At 40.4% G+C, this 27,830-nt stretch overlaps 1 protein-coding gene across 5 annotated transcripts; it reads right to left on the bottom strand.

The window, feature by feature from the left end:
• Positions 1-92: 92 nt before the first annotated feature.
• On the bottom strand, positions 93-26,544 carry LOC127577718 (T-complex protein 11-like protein 1). 5 transcript variants are annotated; one of them, XM_052029207.1, is made up of 12 exons: positions 26,242-26,544; positions 22,382-22,491; positions 16,487-16,687; positions 15,027-15,159; positions 14,300-14,420; positions 12,244-12,464; positions 9,226-9,362; positions 6,833-7,020; positions 5,722-5,903; positions 2,877-3,049; positions 1,731-1,949; positions 93-966 (listed from the first exon to the last, which is right to left on the bottom strand). In XM_052029207.1, the coding sequence occupies exons 3-12, from the start codon at positions 16,638-16,640 to the stop codon at positions 947-949; spliced, it is 1,548 nt and encodes a 515-aa protein (XP_051885167.1). In that variant the 5' UTR covers positions 16,641-16,687; positions 22,382-22,491; positions 26,242-26,544; the 3' UTR covers positions 93-946. The 5 variants fall into 5 exon arrangements, with proteins under 5 accessions (XP_051885167.1, XP_051885166.1, XP_051885165.1 ...); XM_052029206.1 differs by having other exon boundaries at positions 22,373-22,491; positions 26,364-26,544; XM_052029205.1 differs by having other exon boundaries at positions 26,364-26,544.
• Positions 26,545-27,830: the final 1,286 nt, after the last annotated feature.

Here is a 27,830-nt window from a genome sequence, read left to right as displayed (position 1 = left end):
CGTTCTCCTCAGGATCACCACATGTAGTACATCAGCAGCACAAAACACTAGTGGTCATAGTGCATCACTTGTAAGAACTGTGATATCCACTGTTGTTTCTTTATAAAACAACTACTGCCACTCAATGTACCTTTATTACACCAGGATACATAGGTTTGCATTTTTTGTTTAAATACTATACATTATCACTACTGCAAAATTTTGGAAACATGCAGCTGAAAAAAATTATGCACATTCTTAAGTTTTACAAAATAAGTTACTAGTATTTACAGTGGTAAAGTACAACTTGTAGTCAGTACAATACATACCATTTCTGTAGCCACTCTATGTAACAGTACAGAAGAGGCAAACATAATGCTCAGCAAGCAAGCTATAATACGACATCGCAACCAACAGTGAGGAAAATACTGAGTTTATATCCACTGTGACATAAATGTTTTCATTGAAGATGATTGTATTTAATAATTCAACATGTTTACTGTGCATGAAAGCAAATCCAAGCAATATCCTCATTTTAAACCGTTTCTACAGTGGTCCCAAATTTAGCTTCCAAAAATGATCCACTAAGTGATGGTAATGTGTTGGCTGCTTGCATATTCAAATATATAAACAATACAAGAAAAAAAAGATTTGGCTGCATCTGATCCTTTTTTTTGAATATATATTGAACTACCACAAAAAAGAAAGATTAAAATCTCCCCCATGGATTTGAGCAACAACCCAAGTTGAAGGGTACAGGAATATCCATTCGATGCTTCTAACTCGGGCTCAATAAGTGCAGTGTAAGTGGTCTTCCTATTTTCACACAAAAGATAACATTTTTGAAGGTTTTCCGGATTGGATTTGGGCTGTAGCTGAGAGGTTGCAAATCTCGGTAAGTTGTGAAGGGTTGATAACTCTGCCTCAACCTGAACATAGGACTGGTATCAGGACTGGAACAAAGGCTTCAGGAACGGTAGTTGCACTCTAGAAATAAGTGCACAACAGGCTATAAATACCAAGGTCATTCTTCTTGTTGAAGGGAGGTTTTCTGCTGATTACAGTTCAATTAAAGAGATGCATCAAAAGGGGGTGCTTCACTTCTCTGGCATGCAAGGGGCTCATCAGAAATGGGGTTCATGCTCTCAGCCCATATTGATGAGAACCAGAACTGCCCAGAGAAGTGCAGTGGGCTTCTTGCACTGGTAGGTATGCATCACTAGATTGTAGCATCAATCTAGACCAGCCAATACCAAGGGCTGCTCCTTCTATTAATTAATTGATACCAACCGGAATTCCACCTGCAATGATTAGTGATGTGGAAGCCTGTTGTCAAGGAGACATAATTTTAGTCTCCATTCAATGACCCAGAGTTATATTGGGTCTCTAATGTAGTGAATAGTCTCAAGGTGCTTTAATCTGAGTTTTTGGATGGTGAGGGGGGAGAGGAATAGAGATAACTTCTGATGAAAAATCATTCAAGTATAATTTAAAATTTTCCCAGAAAATAACTGGATCTTTACTTCAAAACACACCCTATACAAACAGCAAGGGCTAACTGGATTCTGCCACCCTCCTCACCCCACCCCATGTCTCAGATCATTCCAAACCAAGCTATTTCTTCACAATTTTCCCTCCCCAAACCAAAAAGAGAATGAAACCAGCTAGGTACATGGAGAGGCACACAAACGAAAAGATCGTGTTATTCAATGTGCAAAGCTTTAGATACTATGATCATTGTTCCTTCTCACCTGCCCCTGGAAGTTGTGTCTCATTCCTTTGGAGCACTTTAGCCAAGATAGTGTCATAATAAGGACTGAAGACCAACTTGTTATAGTTTACAAGGTGAAGAAATTTGACTGTTATCTCTTCCAGCTCTCTTTTAATGGGGCCAAGCCCTCCAGGGACTGAAACGGATTTTGGATTGCTTGCCGCGAGGTGCATCTTCAGAAAAGTCTGCATTCGTACATCTGTCAAAAGAAATAACTAAATGAAGGTAGAGTATGGCAAACAGCAATGGGTAGAACTCCTTATAAATGGGCTTTTTATCGAACTGGAGCAGCCAGCTCACAATCCAGCCAAGAACCAGGGATTTAATCAGATTCTAAGCAGCTATGTGGAGTCTGGACAAGATGCAATAACTTTTTAGAAAACCTTCTTAAACTACAGCTACTATCAGAACTGCAAGTTCAGAATTAATGAACTATCTGATTAAAAGCAATGTTAATTTACTTTCAAATATGATGGAACACGCTCTGTAAATTACCTCTTCAATAGTTCTAGAATTGGAAATATAAAATAGAAATGAGCTGCTTCCCCTGGTTTTACGGTGGCAATCACATGACTTAACGAGAGGGCAGTGACGGTGTTGGATCAGTGGCTCCATGGAATGGAATCCAGTGGCCTGTAGAGAGATGGGGACCCGACACCTGCCACCCCCCCCCCCACCCCCCCGGAGGGGTTGGGAGCCTGCTTGGTGGTGGGGGAGGGAGGGGGTACTTGATGGTGTGAGGGAAGGAACAGCTGGCATTGGCACACCAATCCCCTGTTGAAAGTTCCTGCTTACACTAATATTTCAGACAATGTCATCTGAAACACAAGAAATGTTCACAATATTTTCAGCTAGTTAGTTGTCCGTGTGGACTCTCCCGGGCCCAGCTCGATCGTTTGATTTGCCCAGCCATAGCTGAGTCACCCGATCCCCCGGCCCCGATCGACTACTTCTTCCCTCGGCTCAGATCGATCATTAGATTCCTAGCAACTGAACCATTTCTAACTGGCAGGCAGCTTCAACAAAGGCCAGTCTACAAGCATTCCTAAACACTGACTGGTCTGGACTGCCAAATGCACAAGTTACATCTACAAAGCACTTAATGTATTTCAATGTATATTCTTACCTATTAATTTGCGAACAGAGTTATCCGGATTAGATATGGCCTGGATTTGACCTTTCAACACCATCGCTTTTTCAGTAGGTAGTAGTGAGAAACCATGTTGAGTTAAGCAGTTATTTACCTCCACACAGATCTGCTCACTCATACTGGTCATAGCTTCGGCAAGGTGAAAGGAGCTGTAAATGCAATAAATGTTTTCAAAATAAAATACTTACTTTCATTTTTCAAGGTCTTTTTGTTTTTTTTACAAAAAATAAACAGGAATAATGGAAAACGGGAATTATTCAGAGAACATTCCCAATATTAGAGTCTGCTGGGTCAACCGATTGCAACATCTATTTTGAATCAGAATAAATTTAATTCTCCAGAATATTAGGATTTTTATAAATAAATTGATGATTAGTCCTGGGGAGGAGAGGTGCAGGGAGGAAGTGTGAGAGGCAAGGGAGGTGCGAGAGAAGATCGAATGGAAGGGAAAGGATGTGAAAGGGCACAGGAAACCAGAGGGAGACGGAGAGAGGGAGAAAATGCATGAGAGAAGTTAAAAAAAAAGTAGAGAGTAGAGAGGCTAAAGAGGAAAGTAGATGGGAAAGAGAGCAAGGAAGAGAAGGAGGAAGAGGTACAGGATATTGAAAATTAGAGCCAGGCCTTTCAAAAGTTGCAAAACAGTTTGACATCTACGGGTAGTTGAATTTTGGGACTTCTACAAACGACAACTGGCGCTAGGTCAAGCATTAATTTTTAATCTGTGACAGGTAATTTGTAACTGAAGGTATCAAGGATACAGGACAAAGGCATTGGATGTACGGTGTTAGATCAAGGATCAGAATTGATTTGACTGAATGATGGAGTAGGTCTACGGTTCCATATTCCTCATTAAAGAAAAGTATAACACTGAGCTTTATGGTTAAGAGTTACTGACTTTAACTTTAAAAAAACTGGAAGTGCTGGAAAAACTCAGCAGCTCAGGCAGCAGCTGTGTAAAGAAACAGTTAACGCTTCAGTCTGAAGACCCTTCATCAGGACTGAGAAAGACAGAAACAAGTAGCAGAGAAGGTGGGAAGGAGCAACAAAGGGAACTTCTGGGACAGGGTGACATAATGATGGAGCCATAAAAGAGCAGTTAAGTTCTTTTGCCCGTGTAACGTGGTGCTAGTGTTGTAAAGTCTAGGTAATGTTGTACAGTCTGGCCTACTGGGACCAGACAGAAAGAAAAGAGGGATGGAAGGGAAAAATAGCCAGTCCTGAAACAAACAGAGGGTAAAAGCAAGTTATCTAAAGGTTGGAGAATTCAATATCAAGGCCTGCAGGCTACAATATGCCCACAGATGAGGTGGTGTTCCTCATTAACTGAATATAATGTTGCATCTATATAAAACTGTAGTAAAACCACAGCTGAAGTAGCATAGGAGGTTGAGGAACCCACATTACAGGTAAGGATACACCAAACATTCCTCAGGATACTATCTGGCATGATTAGGAGCTGAGAGGTAATGTTGCAGCTATATAGGACCCTGGTCAGACCCCACTTGGAGTACTGTACTCGGTTCTGGTCGCCTCACTACAGGAAGGATGTGGAAGCCACAGAAAGGGTGCAGAGGAGATTTACAAGGATGTTGCCTGGATTGGGGAGCATGCCTTATGAAAACAGGTTGAGTGAATTCGGCCTTTTCTCCTTGGAGCGATGGAGGATGAGAGGTGACCTGAAAGAGGTGTATAAGATGATAAGAGGCATTGACCGTGTGGATAGTCAGAGGCTTTTTCCCAGGGCTGAAATGGTGGCCACAAGAGGACACAGGTTTAAGGTGCTGGGGAGTAGGTACAGAGGAGATGTCAGGGGTAAGTTTTTTATTCAGAGAGTGGTGAGTGCGTGGAATGGGCTGCCGGCAACGGTGGTGGAGGCAGATACGATAGGGTCTTTTAAGAGACTTTTGGATAGGTACATGGAGCTGGGAAAAATAGAGGGCTATGGGTAAGCTTGGTAATTTCTAAGGTAGGGACATGTTCAGCACAACTTTGTGGGCCAAAGGGCCTGTATTGTGCTGTGGGTTTTCCATGTTTCTAGATGAAATAAAGTGCTTTAGTTAAAACAAAGCAGATTACAAGGTGATTTGACAGGGTAGCTAAAAATGGGTTCCAATGAAATATCATCATTGACCTGAAATATCAATTCTGTTTTTCGATCTGAAGATACTTCCTGACCCTCTGAATACTTTGTAGAAAATGTTTTTAATTCAGATTTCCAGTACCTGCAGTATTTTGCTTTTTAAAAGAGTTGTGAAGGTGTGGGACACAACGGGTAGGAAAGTGGCTGAGAGATCCAGAACAAAGGGAGTCTGATTTATAGATATATTTAACAATATAGGGCAGGGAAAAGTATAAAGATTTAAGGCCATGAAACATTAATGATTGAAATCAAGTCAGCATCATGGTTTAAGGAAGGTTCGTGGGGTGATTAAAGAAAAGGAGAAGAGGGTAGAAATAGAAGCAGCACTAGGCCATTCGCCCCCTCATGGTTATTCTATCACTCAATAAGATGGCTGGCCTTTCACCTCAGTGCCACTTTCCTTCAATAACCCCATGTCCCTTGATTTGCTTAATATCTAAAGATCAGTCCAATGAACCTCAAGTGCACCTCCTCTAACACAGGCATACACTGAAACAGCAAATTCATGAGATTGGGATTACTGTTCAACTAGGGGATAAATACCTACACTGACCAGCTTGTTTCATGTAATCTCCAAGTGGTTCTTTGAAACTAAGATTTAGATATTCTATCAAAATCATCTGGGTGGTGAATTCCAAATCGGAGCAGTGTATGTCTGAAGCAATGCAATAAATCACTTACTGAGTATGCATGCCTGTCAGTAAGACTTTAATAATCCCCTTCAGTCTGTCCAGGAAGCCAGAAAGCCCTGAAATGGCAGCACCGGTCATGTTGTATATAACTAGCAGGACAGCTGCAGTAATGGTCAGCTGATTCAGCTCCCTCTGCATCTCCTCAAAACGGGATTGGTCCATCAGCACAGGCTAAAGGAAAAGGCACAACAAAATGGCAAATCACCCGAGCAGGACAAACTTCAGTACAGCAACCAATTCACCTGTAGTGTGTTCCACGGAACTGCTTTCTTCATTTTCTGTTCTTTGTCCATTATTGTCAGATTTTAAATGCTCTTCCCTTTTTGTTTTTATAGCTTTTACTCTGCAGTAATTCTTGTCCAAGGAAATGGGACAGGCTACCAAATCCCAAACTGCTGTCAGCATTAATTGACCTGACCACTAATCATGCATTTAAAAGGAGAAAGGTCTGGCATTTATAGAGCACCGGAAGAAACCCTTAGTGCCTTCATGTGTTATAGGCAATGAGTCACTGTCATTGCGTAGGATACACAGCAGGCAGTTTGTGCACAATAAACCCAAATACCGTACAAAAAAGGCAGCTGTTCTCAAACTTAAATCATTTAAGCTTTACAGAGGCCAAGACCATAAAACAAGTACCAGTATGGTCTCACAATGGTTTGATAATACGAGAAAAAGGAGCACGAGCAGGTCCATCTGCCCCTTGGGCTTCCTCTGCCATTTAGTGAGATCATGGCTGATCCATCTGGGCCTCAACACCACTTTCCCATTCTCTCCCCAGACTCCTTGATTCCTTTGTAGTTTAAATGTCTGCCAATCTCCACCTTGAATATATTCACTGACTCCGCCTCCACAGTGAACCTTTGGAATTCTCTGCCCAGGAGCTTTGTGGAAGTGAGGTCACTAGAAGTATTTAAACTGGAGGTGGATAAATATTTGCTAGATCATAGAGAGATGGCACAGAATTGGAATTGAGGCAGCAGCGATCAGTCACGATAATGTGGAAGGGTGAGGCAGGCTTGAAGGGCCTGATAGCCTACTCCTGTTCCTATTTTCTTGTGTTCTTGTCAGTGTAGATGAGGTGAGGAAATTGTACCAACCTCTGGGAAGAGTCTACTGGCATGATCCCATTTCAGCAATTTAACATATGCATGGTTTAACACTGAGGTAGGGCACAATGCTGAAACATCTGTGGCACCAGCTGTGGCTCCATCAAGCACAGAAGTATCAGAGGCCAGGACTTCACTCGCTGCCTCTTGCAGCCATTCTGTAGCGACCTCCAATGAACCTATGACAAAAAAGAAAATCAAGTTATTTAAACAAAAAACAAAGATATTCTCAGATTTCAGATAAAGCAGAATCTTCCAATTTTACATCATTGAGGGTGTCTGCAGTAGTCCAGTGGTGGAAAGGAAGAAAAGGTCAATATTAGTGGGCTCTTTTGCACTATTTATTTATTTTTGTAACTTATAGTAATTTTTATGCCTTGCACTGTACTGCTGCCACAAAACAACAAATTTCATGTCAATGAACCTGATTCTGATTCTCATTTGCATTATAAAGAATCTGGTCATCACCACACTTTTGTTCATGCGAGCTTACTGTGCATTATTTGGTTGTACTTCAAAAGTACTTTCTTGGTCTTATGCTTTGGGACATTCTGAGGTCATTAAAACACCCTATATAAATGCAATTCCTTTTAAATCAGATGATGCCCTACCTTATAAGCCAGTAACACATAAAGCTTGCATGGGTCCCTTTCTACCCACATTTGAGGTATTGTATGCATTTCTGGTCACTTAGCTATAAGGAAAGGTGTCTTTAAGCTGGAAAGGGTGCAGAAAAGCTTCTCAAGGGTGTTACTGGGATTGGAGCGCTTGAGTTATAAGGAGAGACAGGATAGGCCAGGGCACTTTTTTTTAAGCTGCAGCATGGGAGGCTGAGGGGTAACCTTACAGAGGTATTAAAATCATAAGGGGCAGAGACTTGGTGAATGGTCACAATATTTTTCCCAGGGTGGGCGGGTGGGGGTCTAAAACTAAAGGGTATGGATTTTAAGGTGAGAGGGGAAAGATTTAAAGGGGACCTGAGGGGAAACTTTTTCCACACAGAGGAGTATGTGGAACCAGTTGCCAGAGTAAGTGGTAGAGGCAGGTACAATTACAATGTTCAACTGACATTCGGACAGGTACATGGATAGATAAGGTTTAGTGGGATATGCGTCAAATGCAGGCAAATGGGAGTAGGCAACTTGGTCAGCATAGGTGAGTTGGGCCGAAAGGCCTGTTTCCTTGATGTATAATTCTATGCTTCTGTGCTACAAAACCAAACTGGTTAAATAAAAACAGTAAATTCAAATCATGTCACGGACTCAAGCAATCTTATAAATGAATTCTTTCTCTTCAGCAGTGTGATAAAGAAAGTCAATAGAGCAGTGAATGACTTCAGCACACCATAATCACTAATCCATCATCTTTTTTTTTTACATACTGACTGACGTCATGGAGAGCTAGTGAGGAATATTCCCAACCAACATGACTGGATTAAATAAAGATACAATGTACCTAAAAGGCAGACCACGCTAGTAATCAATATCAACTGATTTACCCATATTCCCTTGTTATCTTCTCTACTCATGTACCATTTTAACAAATTCAGTTTTTCGCACTCAAGTTTCTCACACTCAACATCAGCAAGACTAAAGAACTGACTGTGGACTTCAGGAAGGGGAAGTTGAGAGAACACACACCAGTTCTCATTGAGGGGTCAACAGTAGAAAGGGTGAGCAGCTTCAAGTTCCTGTTCATTGACATCTCAGAGGAGCTGTCCTGGGCCCGACCCACTGATGCACTCACGAAGGAGGCAGGCCAGTGGCTCTACTTCATTAGGAGTTTGAGGAAATTTCGTATGTCATCAAAGATTCTGTAAGTGAAGAGCATCCTGACTGGTTGCATCGCCCCCTGGTATGAAGCCTCCAATGCACAGGATCGCAAGAGGCTGCAGAGGGTTATAGACTCAGCCAGCTCTATCGTGGACACAACCCCCCACCCCCCCAACCGCCCCCCACCTGTCGAGGACATCTTCAAGATGGAGTGCCTCAAAAAGCCAGCATCCATCATTAAGGACCCTCACCACCTGGGACATGCCCTCTTCTCATTACTACCATCAGGGAGGTGGTACAGGAGCCTGAAGACCCACTCTCAATGATTCAGGAATAGTTACTTCCCTTCCAGATTTCTGAACGTTTCATGATTCCCCTTCTTGAAGTTCCATGAACACTGCCTCATTATTCCTCTTCTTGCACTATTTATTTTTGTAATTTATAGATTTTTATGTATTTGCCCTGTACTGCTGCCGCAAAGCAACAGATTTCACATCATGTGTCAATGATAATAATTCTGATTTTATTAAGAAGTACAAATAAAGTTAAGTCCAAAATCATTGAACGGTCCAGGTAATACATTACAACTATGAAACGACTCTTCACTCTCACCGTGTTGCTTATCAAAGAATTCCTGGAAACATTTTCGCTCATAATCAACAGACTGTTTCATCAAGTGTGGTCGAATACTGCTAATGGCAAAATTCACCATGTCAAGCTTCATTAAATCCAGCACAGCAAAAATCTCCCTGTCAAAACAAAATACATGTCTAGAATAACTTGTTCCTTATTTTTTCAGTCTGCAGCTTTAACAGAGTCTGGTGTGTGGCTCCAATCTGGCTATCACAATATCATACCTTGATGCACCCAGTTTCCAGGAACAAACCCACCATCGTAATTGGACAAAGTCATAAACGAGTAAGGTTTATTTTTTAACAAAGCACACTTGGACCAAAATATAATCATCTAAAAATCTTCTGAGCTGGCTTTTATTTTTTGAACAAGTGCATTTTGGATGGTTCTGTTAACAATGATTTTTTCACTGCTCACACTGGGGTTCTGACCAGGAGACTGGTCTTTCATTCTGCTTGAAAGCTACAAGCTATAGTTCATTCTGACTTGACAGCAGTGTTTGGACAGTGACTTAAAGCTACTGTGGCAAGCTGAGAGATGTATTCTTGGGTTTAAACTCTTTTTGGTTTTAAATTCTTCTAAAAAGGCATCACCCTTTTGTTGCCACCGTTTCTTGATTGATTATAGAATTATAATTATAGAATTGCTACTTTGCAGGAGGAAGTCATTCAGTGAGCCAGAACCCACAAAGTCAGTTCTGGCTCACTGTCGTCAGTCCTGTTCAACCATCTTTCCTCATAACCTTGCAAAGTTTTACATTCAAATACTATCCAATTCCCTTTGAAGACCAAAATTACACCAGCATCCACCACATTCACAGGCTAAGCACTGTAAATCATAATACATGCTCTGTATAAAATAAAATCCTCACATTACCTCTGGATCATTTGAAAATCACTTTAAATGTAGTCCTTGGCCCCTTCAATAATGGGAACAGTTTTTCTCTACTTCCTCTAAACTCATCATGATTTTGTACACCTCAATAAAATTTTCTGTCAACCTTCCCAGCTCCAAGGAGACCAATGCTAGATTCTCTTGGCTACAACTCAGAGCTTAAACTTCTCCAATCCCGAAATCATTTTAGTAAGTTTACATGCTCTCTCAGTTGCCTCACAGGTGGATAGGATAGTTAAGAAAGCTTATGGGATGTTAGTATTCATAAGCCGTGGGATCGCGTTTAAGAGCCGCGAGGTAATGATGCAGCTCTACAAAACTCTGGTTAGACCACACTTGGAGTACTGTGTCCAGTTCTGGTCATCTCATTATAGGAAGGATGTGGAAGCATTGGAAAAGGGTGCAGAGGAGATTTACCAGGATGCTGCCTGGTTTGGAGAGTATGCATTATGAGGAGAGACTACGGGAGCTAGGGCTTTACTCTTTGGAGAGAAGAAAGAATAGGGGAGACATGATAGAGGTGTACAAAATATTAAGAGGAATAGATATAGTGGACAGCCAGCACCTCTTTTCCAGGGCACCAATGCTCAACACAAGAGGGCATGGCTTTAAAGTAATGGGTGGGAAGTTCAAGGGAGATATCAGAGGGAGGTTTTTTACCCAGAGAGTGGTTGGGGCATGGAATGCACTGCCTGGGGTGGTGGTGGAGGCAGGTACATTGGTCAAAATCAAGAGATTGCTAGATAAGTATATGACGGAATTTAAAATAGAGGGATATGTGGGAGGAAGGGGTTAGGTAGTCTTAGGCGAGGTTTAAAGGTCAGCACAACATTATGGGCTGAAGGGCCTGTATTGTGCTGTACTGTTCTACGTTCTATGATGATTCTCTAGGGTATTCACATCCTTCTTATTCTGGCTGTGGTTTAATCATTGATTATAAAAGTTCAATAAAATCTCTGTGCTTGAATTTATGAAGCCCAGTATCCTACACAATCGTTTTCTCAAACTGCCCACAATGATAAAGATAATTACCTGCATATTAAATAACCATTACACCATCTTGGCAGAATGCTAAAACATTTTACATACCTCTGTATTCTATGTACTTACTGCTTCCAAGTTTCACACACTTTCATGCCCTTTAAGTCTTTTTGTTCCTGTGGTCCCTTTCATCATTATTGTCTCTATTTTTCCTAAGAAGCATACTGTATCACTTCACAGTTTTATGCATTAAATTTCAACTGCCAGGTCTATCCTTTACACCGGCTTACTTATGTCCTCTTGTGGTCTATTAATACCTTCCTCATTTTTTTTAACCATACTTCCAAGTTTTGTCTCATTTTCAAATTTTTGTGCGATAAATACATTTATACATATCAAAAGTAATAGCCTTCAGTAATAGAATCTAATCAATAAATATTTTGCATCTCTTTTCCTTCCAGAAATCATAACAAAATATTTACATGCACGAAAGTAGAGCAGGTTGAGTTAATCCAGCTCATGGACAGCTCTGGGATTTGAACTCATAACCATAATGGCAAGGGCCAAATGAACTTTGCAGTCCCAACTATAAGCAAACACGTGACCACATAATGCAGCTGAATAACATGCCAAAATATGCAGAGAAATGAAAGTTCTTACGTTTCTTCACCAATAGCAGAAATTTTGTCAGTTTTGTGTTTGTAGAGGGGAGGAACAAGAAGTTGCAGTGTAACTGGTCCCAAATAACTGCTGCAAAATTTATTTTAAGTGCTACTTCATGTTACCAATTTTGCCTGTTAAAAAATACAGTTCTAATGTGTGCTTAAGAGATCATGTCACATTCAATTTCTTAAAGTTTCCTATTCCTTAATTATCCAGTGACCTGTTACTATCGCTCCCACCTGCTACTATTAAACCAGAAATAAGAGAGACTTTCCAAATCTCCTCCACGATCATACTTAAGCTTGAAAACTGATCACTGTGAGGAGGGTGAAGAAGAACAAAAAGGCAGATGGGATGATGTATTACATCACAGATTTCAATTTGTAACCCAATCAGATAAAACACAAGATCCACTAGTAAGTTCACACATTATTATTGAATTTTAACATGTAATCTTACCTGAATAATGGCACCACATCCGAGATGCCCCTGATGAGCTTGATGTCATCATCCCTAATGGGAGCGCAGAGTGTTCCCATCATCCCAATGATGAAGTCAGCTAGCTTTGGGATGTTCAATGCATTGTTCTCAGCCTCCTGTTTTATGAGTTCCAGATCCAGAACTTCATTGATTTGGTTCCTCAGCCTGGTGTGACCAGGCAGCAAGAATGAGAGCAGAGTCTAAAAGATAATAGTGCAGAAATCAGAAACTAGATGGAAGCATCAGCAAAATCCAAACTATTCCTTTGAACACTTTCAACATGAATGTAACAAACTAGCCCGAAATGTTCTTAAAAGACATGGGTACACCCTTTTCACTGCCAAAATACTGGAATCATCTAAGTAACAGCTGTTTTACCTCTCAGAATTCCACAACTGAAAATCAATAATCACTTGCATTGCTATAAGCAAAAGTAGGAAAAGGCAGGAAAATGGAGTTATGCCAAGGATCAGATGACTGATGATTTTACTGAACAACAGAGCAGTTTGATAGGCTGTTTGGCCTATTCGTTACATAAGAAATAGGAGCAGGAGGAGGCCATCTGGCCCGTCGAGCCTGCTCCGCCATTCAATAACATCATGGCTGATCTGGCCGTGGACTCAGCTCCACCTATCTGCCTTTTCCCCATAACCCTTAATTCCTCTACTATGCAAAAATCTCTCTGATAGAAGTGATATATAAAATTATAAGTGGGATAGATAGTAAAAAAAAACTATTTTCCCCCATAGTGCGGGTGTCTAAGACCAAAGGGCACAGATTTAAGGTGAGAGGTCTGGTCTGAGGTTTAGAGGGTGAAATTTTCCCCCTACACAGAGGGCAGTTGGAGTCTGGAATGCTCTGCCTTAAGAAGTGGTGGCAGCAGATACTCTGACTACGTTTAAGAAGCATCTGGCTGAGTGTCTGAGCCACCAGGGCATCAATAGCTGCAGACGTAATGTGGGTAACTGGGATTAGTATAGCTAGGTACCGTGGGCAGGATGAACATGCCAGGCTGAAGGGATGACTTTGTGATTTTCATACTGCTTACCTTGGCAAAACATCTCAATATATTTACTGCATTTCATATGGTTGCAATAAAACAGAAGTGAGAATGTAAACTGCTCAATGTTCAAAATACTTTCTATATCACAGTGACTTGTGGATGGATAAAAATTAGTTTACATTAGAAACAATAGTCAACAAAATCCAATAATCTGTTTATTCTTGTGTATTAACTACAACCATGTGAATGATGCAGTGAATATCAGACTGGATGGGAGATGGCAAATAATCAAGTGGTTTTCAAAACTGACACCAGATACTATACGGTGTGATAATTTCAACTTCAATGACTTATATGCTCACTAGTACAGTTCCAACAATATTTCAGTGTATGATTATTATGACAAACTATTATACAAACTTACAATAATGCGTATTGCTTTAGGGTTGTGCAAGCCACCTCTGTCATCTTTGCTTCCTCTGGATTATTCAGGTTTCCATCTCCAGAAGACAGGAGAGGCTGTGTGGTGGGCCACACATACGGGTTACAGCTAATATACTGGTAGGAATCTGTGGATTGCTTGCCATTTCCTGATTCCAAGCATTAAACTATTTGCGGGTGAGAAATTGACCTATACACCACGGGAAGTTCAATCACCAATGTTACAGCAGCCCTACCAACATGCTGATGGCATTAGACAAGCAACCTGGTGATCAACTTCCACTGCAGCAAGTTGTGCTTGTTTAATTAAGTGAGAACACAATAAAGGCTACTGGATGTTTCTAAAAACCCAACTGATTTACTAATGGATTATGAGGAAAGGAAACCTGCAATAACACTCCTGCATTGGAGTGACACTTAATGTGGAATGTGTCATCCTCTGGAGAAAACAGCCCACCATCACCATCTCCTCAGGATAATCAGGTGGGATTTGCCTGTACTGAATACTATTTCTAAACAGCAGTTAAACAAGGGAGTTCCAAAATGAAATGGGGGGGTGGGGGGGAGCTACAATAACCCTGGAGATCTTACCTCTTTAATCTCACCTAGAAGCTTGATTGCATGGTCGTAAACTGGTGGATTCTCATTTAGCTGAGCTTGTAAACAATCCCAAAAAGCTTTCTTCATAATATCTTCAATTGTTTTCTCAAAACTGTTGACATGATAGCAACTTTAGATTAGTTATACAGTCACTCTTAGCTTCAATGCACAGTATGCGTTTATATGTACTGTAAATGCCATTTTGATGCTGTTATTCTGTCAGTTCTACATTAAAGACTACCTTGGTCAATTAATTAAGAAAATTACTCATCTGTCTGTCCTTTCAGCAGACTTCTATATTTCCTTTACTACAGAAAGAGTGTCCAGATCTCTTCAATCATGGGCAGTCCCTCAGGAGAAGGCTGACTTAGTTCCAAGATGGCTTTGTGAGATCTGAGGTGATTGATGAAGCTGAAGTGGGTAAACCATAGATTCTTCCATGAATGGGGCGGAAGGTGCCTGGCAGGGCAAGTGAGGGGGGCAATAGTTTGTGAAATTAGAAATCACAGTGACCCACAAACAGATAAGTTCAGCTTGCCCTAAGTTAGCCCTGGCTGAGTTTTGTTTAGGCAAAAATTGGCAATTAGCATGGAAACCAAATAAAGTTGGATCTTTTAATAATTTTGGTTGTAAGGCAACTGATGTATTAACAAGAACTAAAAGTATGAGATTTCAGAAGCCAAAAAATAAACACTATTATTCTGTTCAAAGAATGTACCTGCTCTCTGGTAGATCGCGCTGTTTGATTACAAAACCTTCATCAACCACGATCTCATGGGCTAAAGCCATGTTACAAACTCCTTTTTCTGCCTCAATTAACTCCTCTACAGAAACCAGATTAGGAGAAACAGCTGGAACACACAAAAAAAAGTTAACAATTATGGCATGACATGTTCATATTTCAATATCATATATCCTTGACCATCACAAAAATGTGTAGGATGATAGCTAGCACTAACATCACTCCTCAGGGTCAGGTCTAACGTGACAATCTGAAATGAGAATCGATTATTGAACTTTAGAAACCAGCAGAATTATGACTCTGCTATATTAAACATCTAATCAAATCCTAATTAGATGGACAACTACAATTTACCCAGATAACCATATCTTTCCACTAAATAGTTGGTCTCCCACTGCACAAGAAATTCTTTTTAATAAAAAGTATGATTTAAATATTATAAACCTACTTTAAAATGTTTATGATCCGAACATTCTCATATCCCTTTGAGGATTTGCAATTTTATGGAATAGACATTTTCTAAATGTAAACAGAAATGTATTCATGCAACTACATAAAATACAGGTACAATTTTATTGTAAATGTCATCCTCTTTCCAATAACATTTCCAAGGACCAGTATATAAGACTGTCTACTAATCACAACCAAAGTGCACAAAGGCAACTTAACACTTTTATTTTAATATATAATCACTGTTAAAAAACATGGCCTTGATTTTTTTAACCACAGACATGAGCACCGTCCAGACTGAGCTCGTCTGAATCCCTAGTGAGATGTTCTTTCCCATAGACTTCCTGAATCTTCATTACCAAGGCCCTGCTACTGTCACTGCCATCTTGACTGAGGCATGTGCATGAGTGGGGGGAAAAGTCTGCCATCTAGCTGAGCCACATTTCTTGGCTTAGCCTGAAACACCTATCAAAGTAATGAATGTTTCTGAATACCTCTGGCATTCAGAAATATTCAAAAGTATTAAAAACTAATGAAACCAGTAATAAAATAAATATTTAAAACATTAAGAAACAATTAAAAGCACAAACCTCAATTAACTCCAGAAATGTAAATTACTGGCATTCTATTATTGTTTAATAATATGATTAAAATCACAGCCAATTTGCGATTAATTTAAAAAAATTTTTTTTTAAATTGCACAGCAGTTCTATCTGTAAGACTTTTCAATCACATTGCTTTTAATAAGCTGGTTAAACTTATATTACCTTTTTGTGGCTCAGAATCCTAAATGATACAATACACAATTAATTTTAATAAATTATTTGATATAACTATTTCCAGGTTGGTACTTTGGAATTTGCAGAACAATTCACAAAGAGAGGAAAACTAAAATACTTCGTATTAGATACCGTTCATGATTTTCCTTTAACTTACAACTATGATCCTGGACTTGAGCACACGTAGATGTATGAAGACAAACTTACAAGAAAGAGTGTTTCCACTGCGGGAGATTTCAGTCCTTCGTCCTATTTGATGATGTAGATTTTCGGCTTCTGAATCACTCTGCCTATTAAGGTGTGTACTCACAGGTTTTTCCTCCCCGTTACCTTCAGGTGGTTTCTCTGGCTCCAGTGGCATGGTTGATGTGTTTCAAGTATACTCTATACAGCTTTTTGACTTGGAACCTGTAAAAGACAGTGGCCTTGAGCTCTGCTGATTATAATTCCTGTTTTACACTGGGGACTTGCAAAAATCCCCAGTGAGATGTTCCACACATAAATAAGATTCCTTGGGCACCCATGAAATTAACCAATTGGGATAGTGAACTATTTCAGTGATATGTTCACCCATATCATAAAACATAATTTTCATAGGCTCACCCAAAATGGTTGCAATAGCTTTTCGATAAATTGAGTAATAATAACTATTTTTTTCAAATTGCAACTGGACTTTTGCAATTGAGTCATAATTCAACAGGAAATTACAATTGCAATTATAGATTAAAGCCAATTCCATTTTAAGAGTTAATGCAGTACTTTTCTCCAGTAACGCTTTGCGTATTTGAACCCATATCAGCTTCGATAACCACACACATTAAACGACAGTGTTAATGTAGGGACATCGCAAGACACTTCACAGCAGATGAACAAATGTGTAGCAGGAGAAGGGTTAGGTGAAATGGCCGTAACCATGGTCCAAAGGAGAAGTTTATGGAGAAAGTTCCAAAATTGTAGTCTCTGCCTCATTGGAGCAATAATAAAAGGCAGAAGTTTTTCTATAGAAATGGCTAAAATAAAAAGCAAGTAGATAAAGAGACGCTTCAAAGAGATTTAGAATAACAGTGGAAGCAGTATGGGGTTTACTAACATACTCCCTCAGATAGTTATACAACTCAGGAAGAAGAAAACATGCAATTCTGTTAAAATAAATGATGTGGTGGTTTTGCAAAGATAACTTCAAAGAAAATGGTATTACTAGTTTCAAGTGTTTTAATAATTATTCCTATTTGAAATAAAGCTGGTAACTACCAGAATAACTGTTTACATTACAGCTTGTAATTTTTATTTTGGCTATGCTTTGGGTCACCCATCCTAATTTTCTCCTTCCTTGGCTAGGTGTTTAGTTTTTGATGATGCCTCTGTGTAAACTTAAAGACTGACTTACTGTAGATTAAAGGCAATGTTTAAATGCAAATTGCTGCTATGTCACTTCCTTGTTGCTTCGAAAATTTCAAAGGCTCAACCAAGTGCAGTCCTTGAAAACTGAGATGCCAAAGTTCAAGCATATAGAAGAGAATGATTTTCATCACAACATGGTGAGCCAAAGGGCCTGTATTGTGCTGTATTGTTCTATGGTTCTATATTAGAAAACATCAAGAGCAACTGCACAAATTTCACCACAAAAAAGCTCTTTTAAATATTAACATTCCTATTCAAGTTCTATCCCATTTTGTGCTTTAAATGGGTGTTGAGAATAACTGATACGTTCACATTTTAGAACACATCTCTTAACTTTTCTCAGGTTTTTTAGCTGCTCCAAAAATCCACCCAATAAAATAACCCTATGCTCCAGTATGTACAGAAAAGGCAATGTAGATAACTTGTTCTCTAGTTCAGGCACAGATTGTGCCTTCCTAACGCCATTGTATGGAAAATTGCAGGGAACACAACGTCACATCCTTACACTTGCAGAAGCATTTGCTAAATTTTTTAAGTAACTGGTTACCAAAATTAAAAGATATCAGTAAGACTGAAAGAATGCAGAGGAGATTTACTAGAATGTTGCCAGGTCTTCAGGAGTTGAGTTACAGGGAAAGATTGAACCATTTAGGACTTTATTCCTTGGAGCGTAGAAGAATGAGGGGAGGTTTGATAGAGGTTTACAAAATTATGAGGGGTATAGACAGAGTAAATGCGAGTAGTCTCTTTCCACCTAGACTAGGAGAGATAAGAACGAGAGGACATGGCTTTAGGGTGAAGGGGGAAAGGTTTAGGGGAACATTAGGGGGAACTTCTTCACTCAGACAGTGGTGGGAGTGTGGAACGAGCTGCCATCTGATGTGGTTAATGCGGGCTCACTCTTAAGTTTTAAGAATAAATTGGATAGATACATGGACGGGAGAGGTCTGGAGGGTTATGGACTGGGTGCAGGTAAATGGGACTAGCGGAATAAAGTTTCGGCGCAAACTAGAAGGGCCGAATGGCCTGTTTTCTGTGCTGTAGTGTTCTATGGTTCTATGCACCGAAATAAGATTAGTTAGTAGGCAGAAGACAGGAAACAGAAAGGAGTAGTAACGAGAATTTCTTCTGAATTCCTCTGAAGGTGTTAAATGATGTTCCCAGAGATTTTTTTTTCAGGGACCTCAGCATTCTACCATGTATAAATAACTTGGATGAAGGAATGGAGAGCTGTGCAAGCAAACTTGCAAATTATAATAAATACAGCAGGATATATAGATGGGAGTAGGACGCCTCATAGGGGCAGAAATAAAGTAAGCAGGCAGATAAGAGTTCGATGCAGGCAAACGTGAGATCATCCACTTGCTTATTTGTACAGGGCATGTGACAATACTGGTATTTATTGCTCATCCCTAATTGCTCATGAAATAAATGGCTACTGTGCCATTTCTGAGTATAGTTAAGAATCAACTGCTGTAAATCTGAATCACATTTAGGCCTGACCAACTAAGGATGGCATATTTCCTTTCCTAAAGCAATTGGTGAATCAGATGGATTATAATGACAATATAGTAATTTTACAGTCATCATGTCGGCTTTGTTTCCCAGACTTTATTATAACTCTGAGAAAAACAATGTTTACTAAGGATAAAAGACCAAGAACTGTGTAGGAAAGGAGGACTTAGGTACATGTAAAAAGAACCAGTGCACATGTATAAAAAGGCAGATGAAAAGTGGGAAAGTGAAATATTAGTATGTATAAAGCCTTAGACAGCATCTGGAGCAGTGCAAGCAATTCTGGGACAGATACCAGATTGATACCAAGGTTAAAAATATGAGCTACAGTTGAATAAGCCTGACATATTCACCTCAGGGTAGAAGCTTTAAAGATTATTTAATGACGGTGCTTTACATGATAAAGAAGAATTCAAGAGAGTCAATAAGGGAATCTATCCCTTTTATAGGAAAACTCAAAGGAACATTACAGTAAGATTAAAATCCAGTCACTTGAGTAAAAGAAAAATGAAGGTTTGGACATAAATCATTGTGGAGATCTGGATTTACTTTCCAGAAAGGCTTTGGATGTTGCTGCAATTGAAATGTTCATCAACTTGCTATCAACTGCAAGTTTGAACATATCATTTTAATAAGAATGTACTTCTGAATATATTACATTCACTTCTCTCATTTATATTATTGACAAAGACTGTAAACAGTTGAGGCCCAAGCAACAATACTTACAGCACTTTGTTAGTTATACACTGACATCCTGAAAATTATACATTTATTCTCTCTGTTAACTAATCTTCGATCCATACCAGTGCGTTACCTCTAATTTTATGCAACAACTTTTACTGTGGCACCTTATCAAATATCTTCTGAAAATATAAATATACAACATTCTCTTGTTTTCATTACATTTCCTGCTAGTTACATCCTCAAAAAACTCATACGTTTGTCATATATAAAACTTATTTTCATAACAGTTTTACCTCTGTGCAATCACATTATGATTTTCCAAGTGCCCTGTTACCCACAGGCTTAATAGATTCCCGACTGAAATTTGGCTATTTGGGCTATTGTTTCAGGATTATGTTCCCCCTCCTTTCTTGAGCAGGTGAGTTAAATTTACCACATTCCATTCCACAGGAACCATTCTGATAGCCACAGAATGCTGCAAGAACAATCCCAATGCATCTAGCACTGCTGTAGCCACCTGTCTTCGAAGCCATCTGAACCAAATTTGTTAGCATTCAGTACCCTGATATTAGTTAAAATCCTTACTCTTATTAGACCCTTGATTCGCCACAATTTCCATCATTTCTTTGTCTCTTCCATGTGATTAAGGAGTCTGTGATTTTCCTATTTCTCCAATTTCTGCCTCAAAGGGGCCCACACCTATTTGTGTTTATCTCTCCCTTTGCAATTAATTATTCAAAACAACAATCACCTGTAAGAATATGATTTAATTAACCAGGAAAGTTTTCATTTACACATCCACCAGTTTCAGCAAGATTCATTCTAATCAAAGATTTCCAGCATCTGCCTTTTTTTAAAATTTTTGTTATAATCAAATCTTTCCTACAAACACTCGGGAGGTGAGTATATTGGACTGAGAAGTAATACACATTATCATAAAGCTACAACATTGGTACATTCATTCAGGATCTTCTCCAGAACATGAAGCATGGTTTTGGACTAATTATCACCTTCCCTCTTTCTTTCCTAAAAAGTTAGTCTAACAACATACAGGGAGTAATTTCTGGCGAATAGTTCATCCAAGTGATTTCACCACTTGTATAAAGCCTTCTTAATCACAAGGACCTTCCTTCCTCAGACTGATTTTACCTTTCATGTTTATCCCCCTCCCCTTTATACACTGGGCTGGAGCATTTGCAAACCTCCAGTCTTCTGTCACCACTTCTACATACATGACTGGGAGATTGTGGCCGTTGCCTATGCAATTTCTACTCTTACTTTTGTCTAACTTAGGATGCATCCCATCTAGAATCACAGAGTCATGAAACAGGCCTTTCGGCCCGCCAAGTTCACACTAACCATCTACACTAATGCTACTTTATTTTCCACATACTCCCTTCAAATTCTCCCAGATTTTACTATACACTCACCTACACACAAGGAGCAATTTATAGTGGCCAATTAACCAAGCAACACGTCTTTGGAATCGGGGAGAAAACTGGAGCACCAGGGGAACCCCATGCAGTCGCAGTGAGAATGCGCAAACTCCACACAGAGAGCACCGGAGGTGGGGAACGAACCAGAACTTCTGGTGATCTGAGGCAGCAACTCTGCTACCTGTGCCACTGTGTCCCTCTAGGCTGAATGACTTTTCTAGTCTGAGCAGTGTTAAACCACTTTTCCTTACCTATTTTTAACCTGTCTAACAGCATTATCACATCAGCAACAAGTGAAGACAGATGAAAAGTATTCAGCCAAGCTTTCTGCCCCCACGAGTTGCTCTCTTTGAATCCTAATTGGCTTCGTAAGTACTTCCCCAGAAGATGGTGAATGTTTAGAATTCTCCAACACAGAGTGCTGTGGAGACTCAGTCACTGGATAGATTTTCGTATGTTATGGGAATCGAGGTTTATGGGATTAGTGTAGGAAACTGGTGCTGAGGTAAAAGGTCAGACATGCTCTGAATGGTGAAGCAGGCATGAGGAGCTGAAGGCCTACTCCTGCTTTTACTTCCTATATTCACTAACATTTTACTGATAGTATGTTTATAAAAGACTATGTTTTCTGTTAGCCGCTGGTCAACTCTCATACTTTCTTTGCCTTTCCCCTTCATTTTTCAGACTTCAATTGAATCCCTGCTATGTTATAAACCTTGCATTAGTCATAAACCACCTCCTCTGTCTCATTTTAGTTTCAATATTTTGATCATCCAGTCAGCTCTGGCTTTGGAATGCAATAATATGGCCCTCACCCAACAGTGTCAATTTTGCACTCATTTCATCTCTTCTTTAAAGGATTCTTGTTGTTCAGTTACTGTTTTGACTACCAATTTTTGATCCCAATCCACTTGCCAAATCACTTCTTAGCTCACAGAAGTTAGCTCTTTTCAAGTTAAGCAGTATAGCACTTGATTAATTTTTATTATTTTCCATTATTATCCTAAACTTAATATTGTGATTAACATTCCCCAAATGTTCCCCCACTAAAACATACACCACTTGCCAGTCTTCATTCCCGTGGATCCAGCACTGCTTCTTTTCTTACTGGGATGAAAACACACTGATCAAGAAACTTCTCTTGTATACATGCAAAATACCGTGGATAGTGGAAATCTGAAACACAGAGAGAAAATGCCGTAAATATTTGGCAATTGAGGCATCATTTCTGCACTGAAAAGATAGTGAGCTAAATGATTGCCCAATCTGTGTTTGATCACTATTGCTGTAATCTCCTTCAGTCATACAATCCTCCAAGATCTCTGTGCCCATCCATATTTCTTTTGCAGCTACTGATAGCTGTGCATCTGCCTACTTAAACTTTCAACTCTGAAATTCCCTCCCAAGGCTTGCTGGTAAGTTTTGCTTCATAAAATTAAATGTGCCATGCAAATACACATTGCTGTTTATCTGTTCTGGCGATGTTAAATGGCTATTGGTTGTTAACCATACAAAAATACTTTTACACAAAAAAACACTGCATTCAACAAGAGGTATAATGATGGGAAGACAGCTGTCCAGTTGTAAACAGCCAGAACTCACAAACCACCAAGTGATAATGAACAGATAATCAGTTTTTAGAGTTTTTAATGAGGAATAAACAACAGGCCAAGACACTAGGAAGAAATCCATTACTCATCTTTGAAATAGAGCCATGGATCCTTTATGCCACAAGTCTAGTGTTAACAACACTTCCAAGATTACGGCAATCTTTCTGTACTTGATCAGACAGTCACCATAGATGTTCAAGTCTCTAGAGTGGGATATGAACCAAGATAAAAGTGCTACCAGAGAGAGACTCCCACCACATACAAATTATAACACACAAATATATAAAAAATGTACAGAATCACAGCACGGAAGCTATTTTCAACTGTCGAATCCATACCAGTTCAATGTAAGAGCAATCCAGCTAGTCCCCCTCCCTTCCCTTCCCTCATAACCCTACAAATTCCCTCCCTTCAGTTGCATTTTGAATGCTACAATTGAATCTACCTCCACAACTACAAGCAATACATTTCAGTCCTTATTTATTATGGGGGGAGAGAAAAGCTGTTCCTTATGTCATCTTTAACTCTTTTACCAATTAGCTTCAACACATGTCACAAAGTTCTTGAGCCCTCCACCAATGGGAACAATGTCTCTTTATCCACACTTGTCAATACTTTGGGATTTTAATAATAAACCTGATTCTGATTCTCTGTTCCAAGGAGAACATCCCCAGCTTCTCCAGTTCATCCACATAATTTAAGTACCTCATCAATGAAATAATGTTGGTAAATCACTTCTCTACCTTCTCCAAAGCAATCACTTCATTTCTAAAAACCTGGCACCCACAACTAGACGTAATAACTTCAGTTGGTGATCCAACCAGTGTTTTATAAAAGTTCATCACAACTTTCTTGCTATTGTACTCTGTGCCCAAAGCTGAGGATCCCATATGCTTTTTTTTAAACCACTTCCTCACCCTGTCCTGCCACTTCAATGATCTATGCACATGTACTCTCAGATCCCTCTATTTCTATACCCCTTTTCTGAATCATGCCCTCTAGTTTGCTTTGCCTCTTTTCATTCCTCCAATCAAGATGTAAAAAATTCACATTTCTCAACTTTAATTTCACATTACAGCTACCCACCAGCCTGTTTATATCACCCTGAAGTCTATTACTACCCTGACCATTCACTACACCTCCAGGTTTAGTGTCACCATAGAAAGCATCCTACCCGGATGCATCACAGCTTGGTACAGCAACTGTTCTGCCCAAGACCACAAGAAACTTCAGAGAGTTGTGGACACGGCTCAGTGCATCATGGAAACCAGCCTCCCCTCCATGGATTCTGTCTACATTTCTCACTGCCTCAGTAAAGAGCAGCCAACATAGTCAAAGACCCCAACCACCCCGGACATTCTCTCTTCTCACCACCGCCCTCCCCCCCTCCAAGACATTCTCTCTTCTCACACACCCCCCACCCAATTGGGCAGAAGATACAAAGCCTGAAAGCACGTACCACGAGGCTCAAGGACAGCTTCTATCCCGCTGTTGTAAGACTATTTAACGGTCTCCTTGTATGATAAGATGGACTCTTGACTTCACAATCTACCTTATCATGGCCTTGCACCTTACTGTCTGCCTGCACTGCAATTTCTCTGTAACTGTGACACTTTATTCTGCATTCTGCTATTGCTTTTCCCTTGTACTGCCTCAATGTACTGATGTGTTGAAATGATCTGTATGGATGGATACAAAACAGAGTTTTTCACTGTACCTCTATATATGAGACAATAATAAACCAATTTACCTTTTAGGAATTGTGCCCTATACACCCAAGCCAAACATACATGTCAGGAGCAGGAAGGTAGCCAGGGAAAGAGTGGATCCCCTTAGAGACCAAAGGGGTAATCTGTGTGTGAAGCTAGGTGATATGGGTGAGGTCCTAAATGAACCTGTATTCACCAAGGAGAAGGACATGGAAGATAGCGAATTCAGGCAAGGGTATGTGGATAATCAGGAGCAGGTCAGTTAAGGAGGAGGTATTTGATGTTATGGGACATATAAGAGTTGAGATCTATCCCGGGATGCCATGGCAATCAAGGGAGAAGATAGCTGTGGCTCTGGCAGAGATCTTTGCATCCTCGTTAGCCATATGCAATGTGCCAGACAACTGGAGGATAACTAATGTTGTTGCTTTATTTAATAAAGGCAACAGGGCTAAACCAGGTAGCTACAGTCCAGTAAGCCTTACATCAGTGATAGGTGATAAGAGGCAGAGACTAGTGGTGGAAGGATGCTTTCCTGGCTGGAAAAGTATGACCTGAGATATACCACAGGGATCAGTGCAGTTTGTGTTGTTTGTGATACATATTAATGACTTGGGTGTGAATATAGGAGGTACGATTTACTTGTTGTGGATAGTGAGGTAGGTTGTCTAAGGCTACAGATCAGATCAGATGGAATTTAATCCCAAATGCAAGGCAAGGTCAAATAGAGGTAGGATATATACTGTAAATATTAGGACACTAAAGAACGTTGATAAACAAAGGAACCTTGGAGTTCAAGTCTATAGTTCCCCGAAAATGGCAGTGAAGAATGCATATGACATGGTTGCCTTCATACGGCAGGACACAATATAAACACTGGCATGTTACTTTGCAACTTTATAAAACACTGGTTAGATTGCACTTCAGTATTGTGTGCAGTTCTATCACCACACAATAGGATGTGGTTGCACTGGAGATTCACCAGGATTTTGCCCGGATTGGAGGACTTTATTTATGTGAATAGATTGGGAAGGCTGGGTTTGTTTTCCCTGGAGCAAAGGACACCTGATAGAGGTATATAAAATCTTTTTCCCATGGTATGAGTATCAAACACAAGGCAGCAAAGGTTTAAAGTAAAAGTGCAGACAGTCATGGAGGGAAGAATGGAAAACAAACAAGAATTTGGTTTAATTATCAATAAGATGAAGGAGTTTTAAAGGGATGGAGGAGATTTTGTTTTTACAGAGAGGTGTTAATATCTGGAGGGTGCTGCCTGAGGAAATAGTGGAGTCAGATACAATCACGCCATTGAAGGGACATTTAGACGCACTTAAGTAGGCAATGCACAATAAAGTGGGTAAATTGGATTAATGGGGATGGGCAAAAAGGGAAGCATGGACACAGCCCATTTCTGTGCTGTACAACTCTGTGTGTGTATATATCCATAAGATTGTATAGGATACCTATACATGCAATAATAGATTATATTCACATATAGTCATAAATCATTACATATAAGTAATATATAGATGATACAACATATACTCTGTAGGTGATGGATAGTTGATTATGTGTGTGTGTGTAGACATGTGGCAGGTTATATGCACCTGAACATACGCCCACATTCGGTTAGGACGGTGTGTGTGCAGCAGGGTCTGTGCAACGCCCGGTGTCAGGCCGTGGGCAGAGACCCCGCGGCCTCCCCCCGGCCGCCGCCGCCGCGCCTCACCCGCTGCTCGCTGCGCCGCCTCACGTCCCCCTGCCGGCCGGGCCGAGCCCGCGGGCCGCTGGCATTAATCCACCCGTCCGAGGGCCCGCTCCCGCCGCCGCTCGCCGCCGCTCGCCGCCCCCTCCGGCCTCGGCGATCCGCTCAGCTGGCAACAACCTCCGCCTCCCGCTCCGGCGACCGGCCGGCGACCGTTTATTTACGGAAACGACGAGGCGGAAATGCGCCGCTGGGTGTTGTGGGAATTGTAGTTTGCAGGCGAAAGGATCCCATTACGTCATCTGTCAATCATGCCGAGACACAAAGGGACTGCAGACGCTGAAATCTGCAGCAAAAAACAAACTGCTGGAGGAAACGGCTCATATTTATGACTATATGTGACTATTATGTCAGGCAGCATCTGTAGAGGGAAATGGACAGGGAGCAGGGAGTTTTGTGCCAAAACTTTCTTTGTCCCTTCAGCTTCCAAAGGCTATGCTGAAGTATTGAGGTGGTGATAACTGACCCTTTAACAGATTTTTATACTTCCCATTTTATAACAAGAGGATCAAATTCTCTTCAACACGGGAGGATTAAAGCACAAAGTTCATCAGTCAGACCACTAAAATACTATGGAGACAGAAGAGACTGCAGATGCTACAATCTGGAGCAAAAAACAAACGGCTGGAGGAACTCATTGGGTGAGGCAGCATCAATGGAGGGAAATTGACAGTCAACGTTTTGGGACAAGACATTTATGACTTGGTTCTGTTACAGGTCTGGGGGTTCTGTGATGGCTGAGGAGTCCTGTGAGAGAGCCACAATCTCTGCCACGTGTGCTTGACAAGCTGAGTGGGGAGATTGGGAAGTTCAGCACCACTCGAGCTGAATGCATGTGGTCTCCCTGTGCAGAGACTGGAGGTGCTCAGTATCTTCCCAGATTGCCCTAACATGGTACAATGCTTTCACCAACAAGTTCCCTATTCCCAGCTCAATCAATTGGAATTGGTTTATTATTTCACTTGTACCGAGGTACAGTGAAAAGCTTGTCTTGCATACCGATCGTACAGATCAATTCACTACACAGTGCATTGAGGTAGTACGAGGTAAAACAATACAGAATAAAGTGTAACAGCTACAGAGGAAGTGCTGTGCAGAAGATGCAAGGTCATAATGAGGTAGACTGTGAAGTCAAGAATTCATCTTGTCATACTAGGGAACTGTTCAATAGTCTTATAATGGCAGGATAGAAGTTGTCCTTGAACCTGGTGGTAAAGAATTCACAAAGTTTATTAATGAAGTCTTACCAGGTCACTTCAAAGAATCTCAGAAAAAATTGAGATAGACTAACTTGCGCCCAACAAACCATTAAAGCACCAAATGCCTTTCATTGCATAAGGTTTTGAGTATAGGAACACATTTACACAGGGTCTTTGTGAGAACACACCTGTAGTGTGTGTAGCATTGGCCTCCTTAACTCAAGAAAGATTT

The sequence above is a fragment of the Pristis pectinata genome, chromosome 14 (assembly GCF_009764475.1).
Source record: "Pristis pectinata isolate sPriPec2 chromosome 14, sPriPec2.1.pri, whole genome shotgun sequence".
Classification (NCBI taxonomy): domain Eukaryota; kingdom Metazoa; phylum Chordata; class Chondrichthyes; order Rhinopristiformes; family Pristidae; genus Pristis; species Pristis pectinata.
Note: the sequence above shows the minus strand (reverse complement) of the source record. Positions and strands in the feature narration are given on the sequence as shown.

What these genes read in the sequence shown, in the direction of transcription:
- LOC127577718 (XM_052029207.1), bottom strand. Translation starts at nt 16,640, where the DNA reads ATGCCACTGGAGCCAGAGAAACCACCTGAAGGTAACGGGGAGGAAAAA. An exon ending in TTCTAGGTGAGATTAAAGAG is followed by an intron (nt 12,465 to 14,299) that starts GTAAGATCTCCA and finishes ATTATCTTTTAG; the next exon opens with ACTCTGCTCTCATTCTTGCT. An exon ending in ATTCTTTGATAAGCAACACG is followed by an intron (nt 7,021 to 9,225) that starts GTGAGAGTGAAG and finishes TTTTTGTCATAG; the next exon opens with GTTCATTGGAGGTCGCTACA.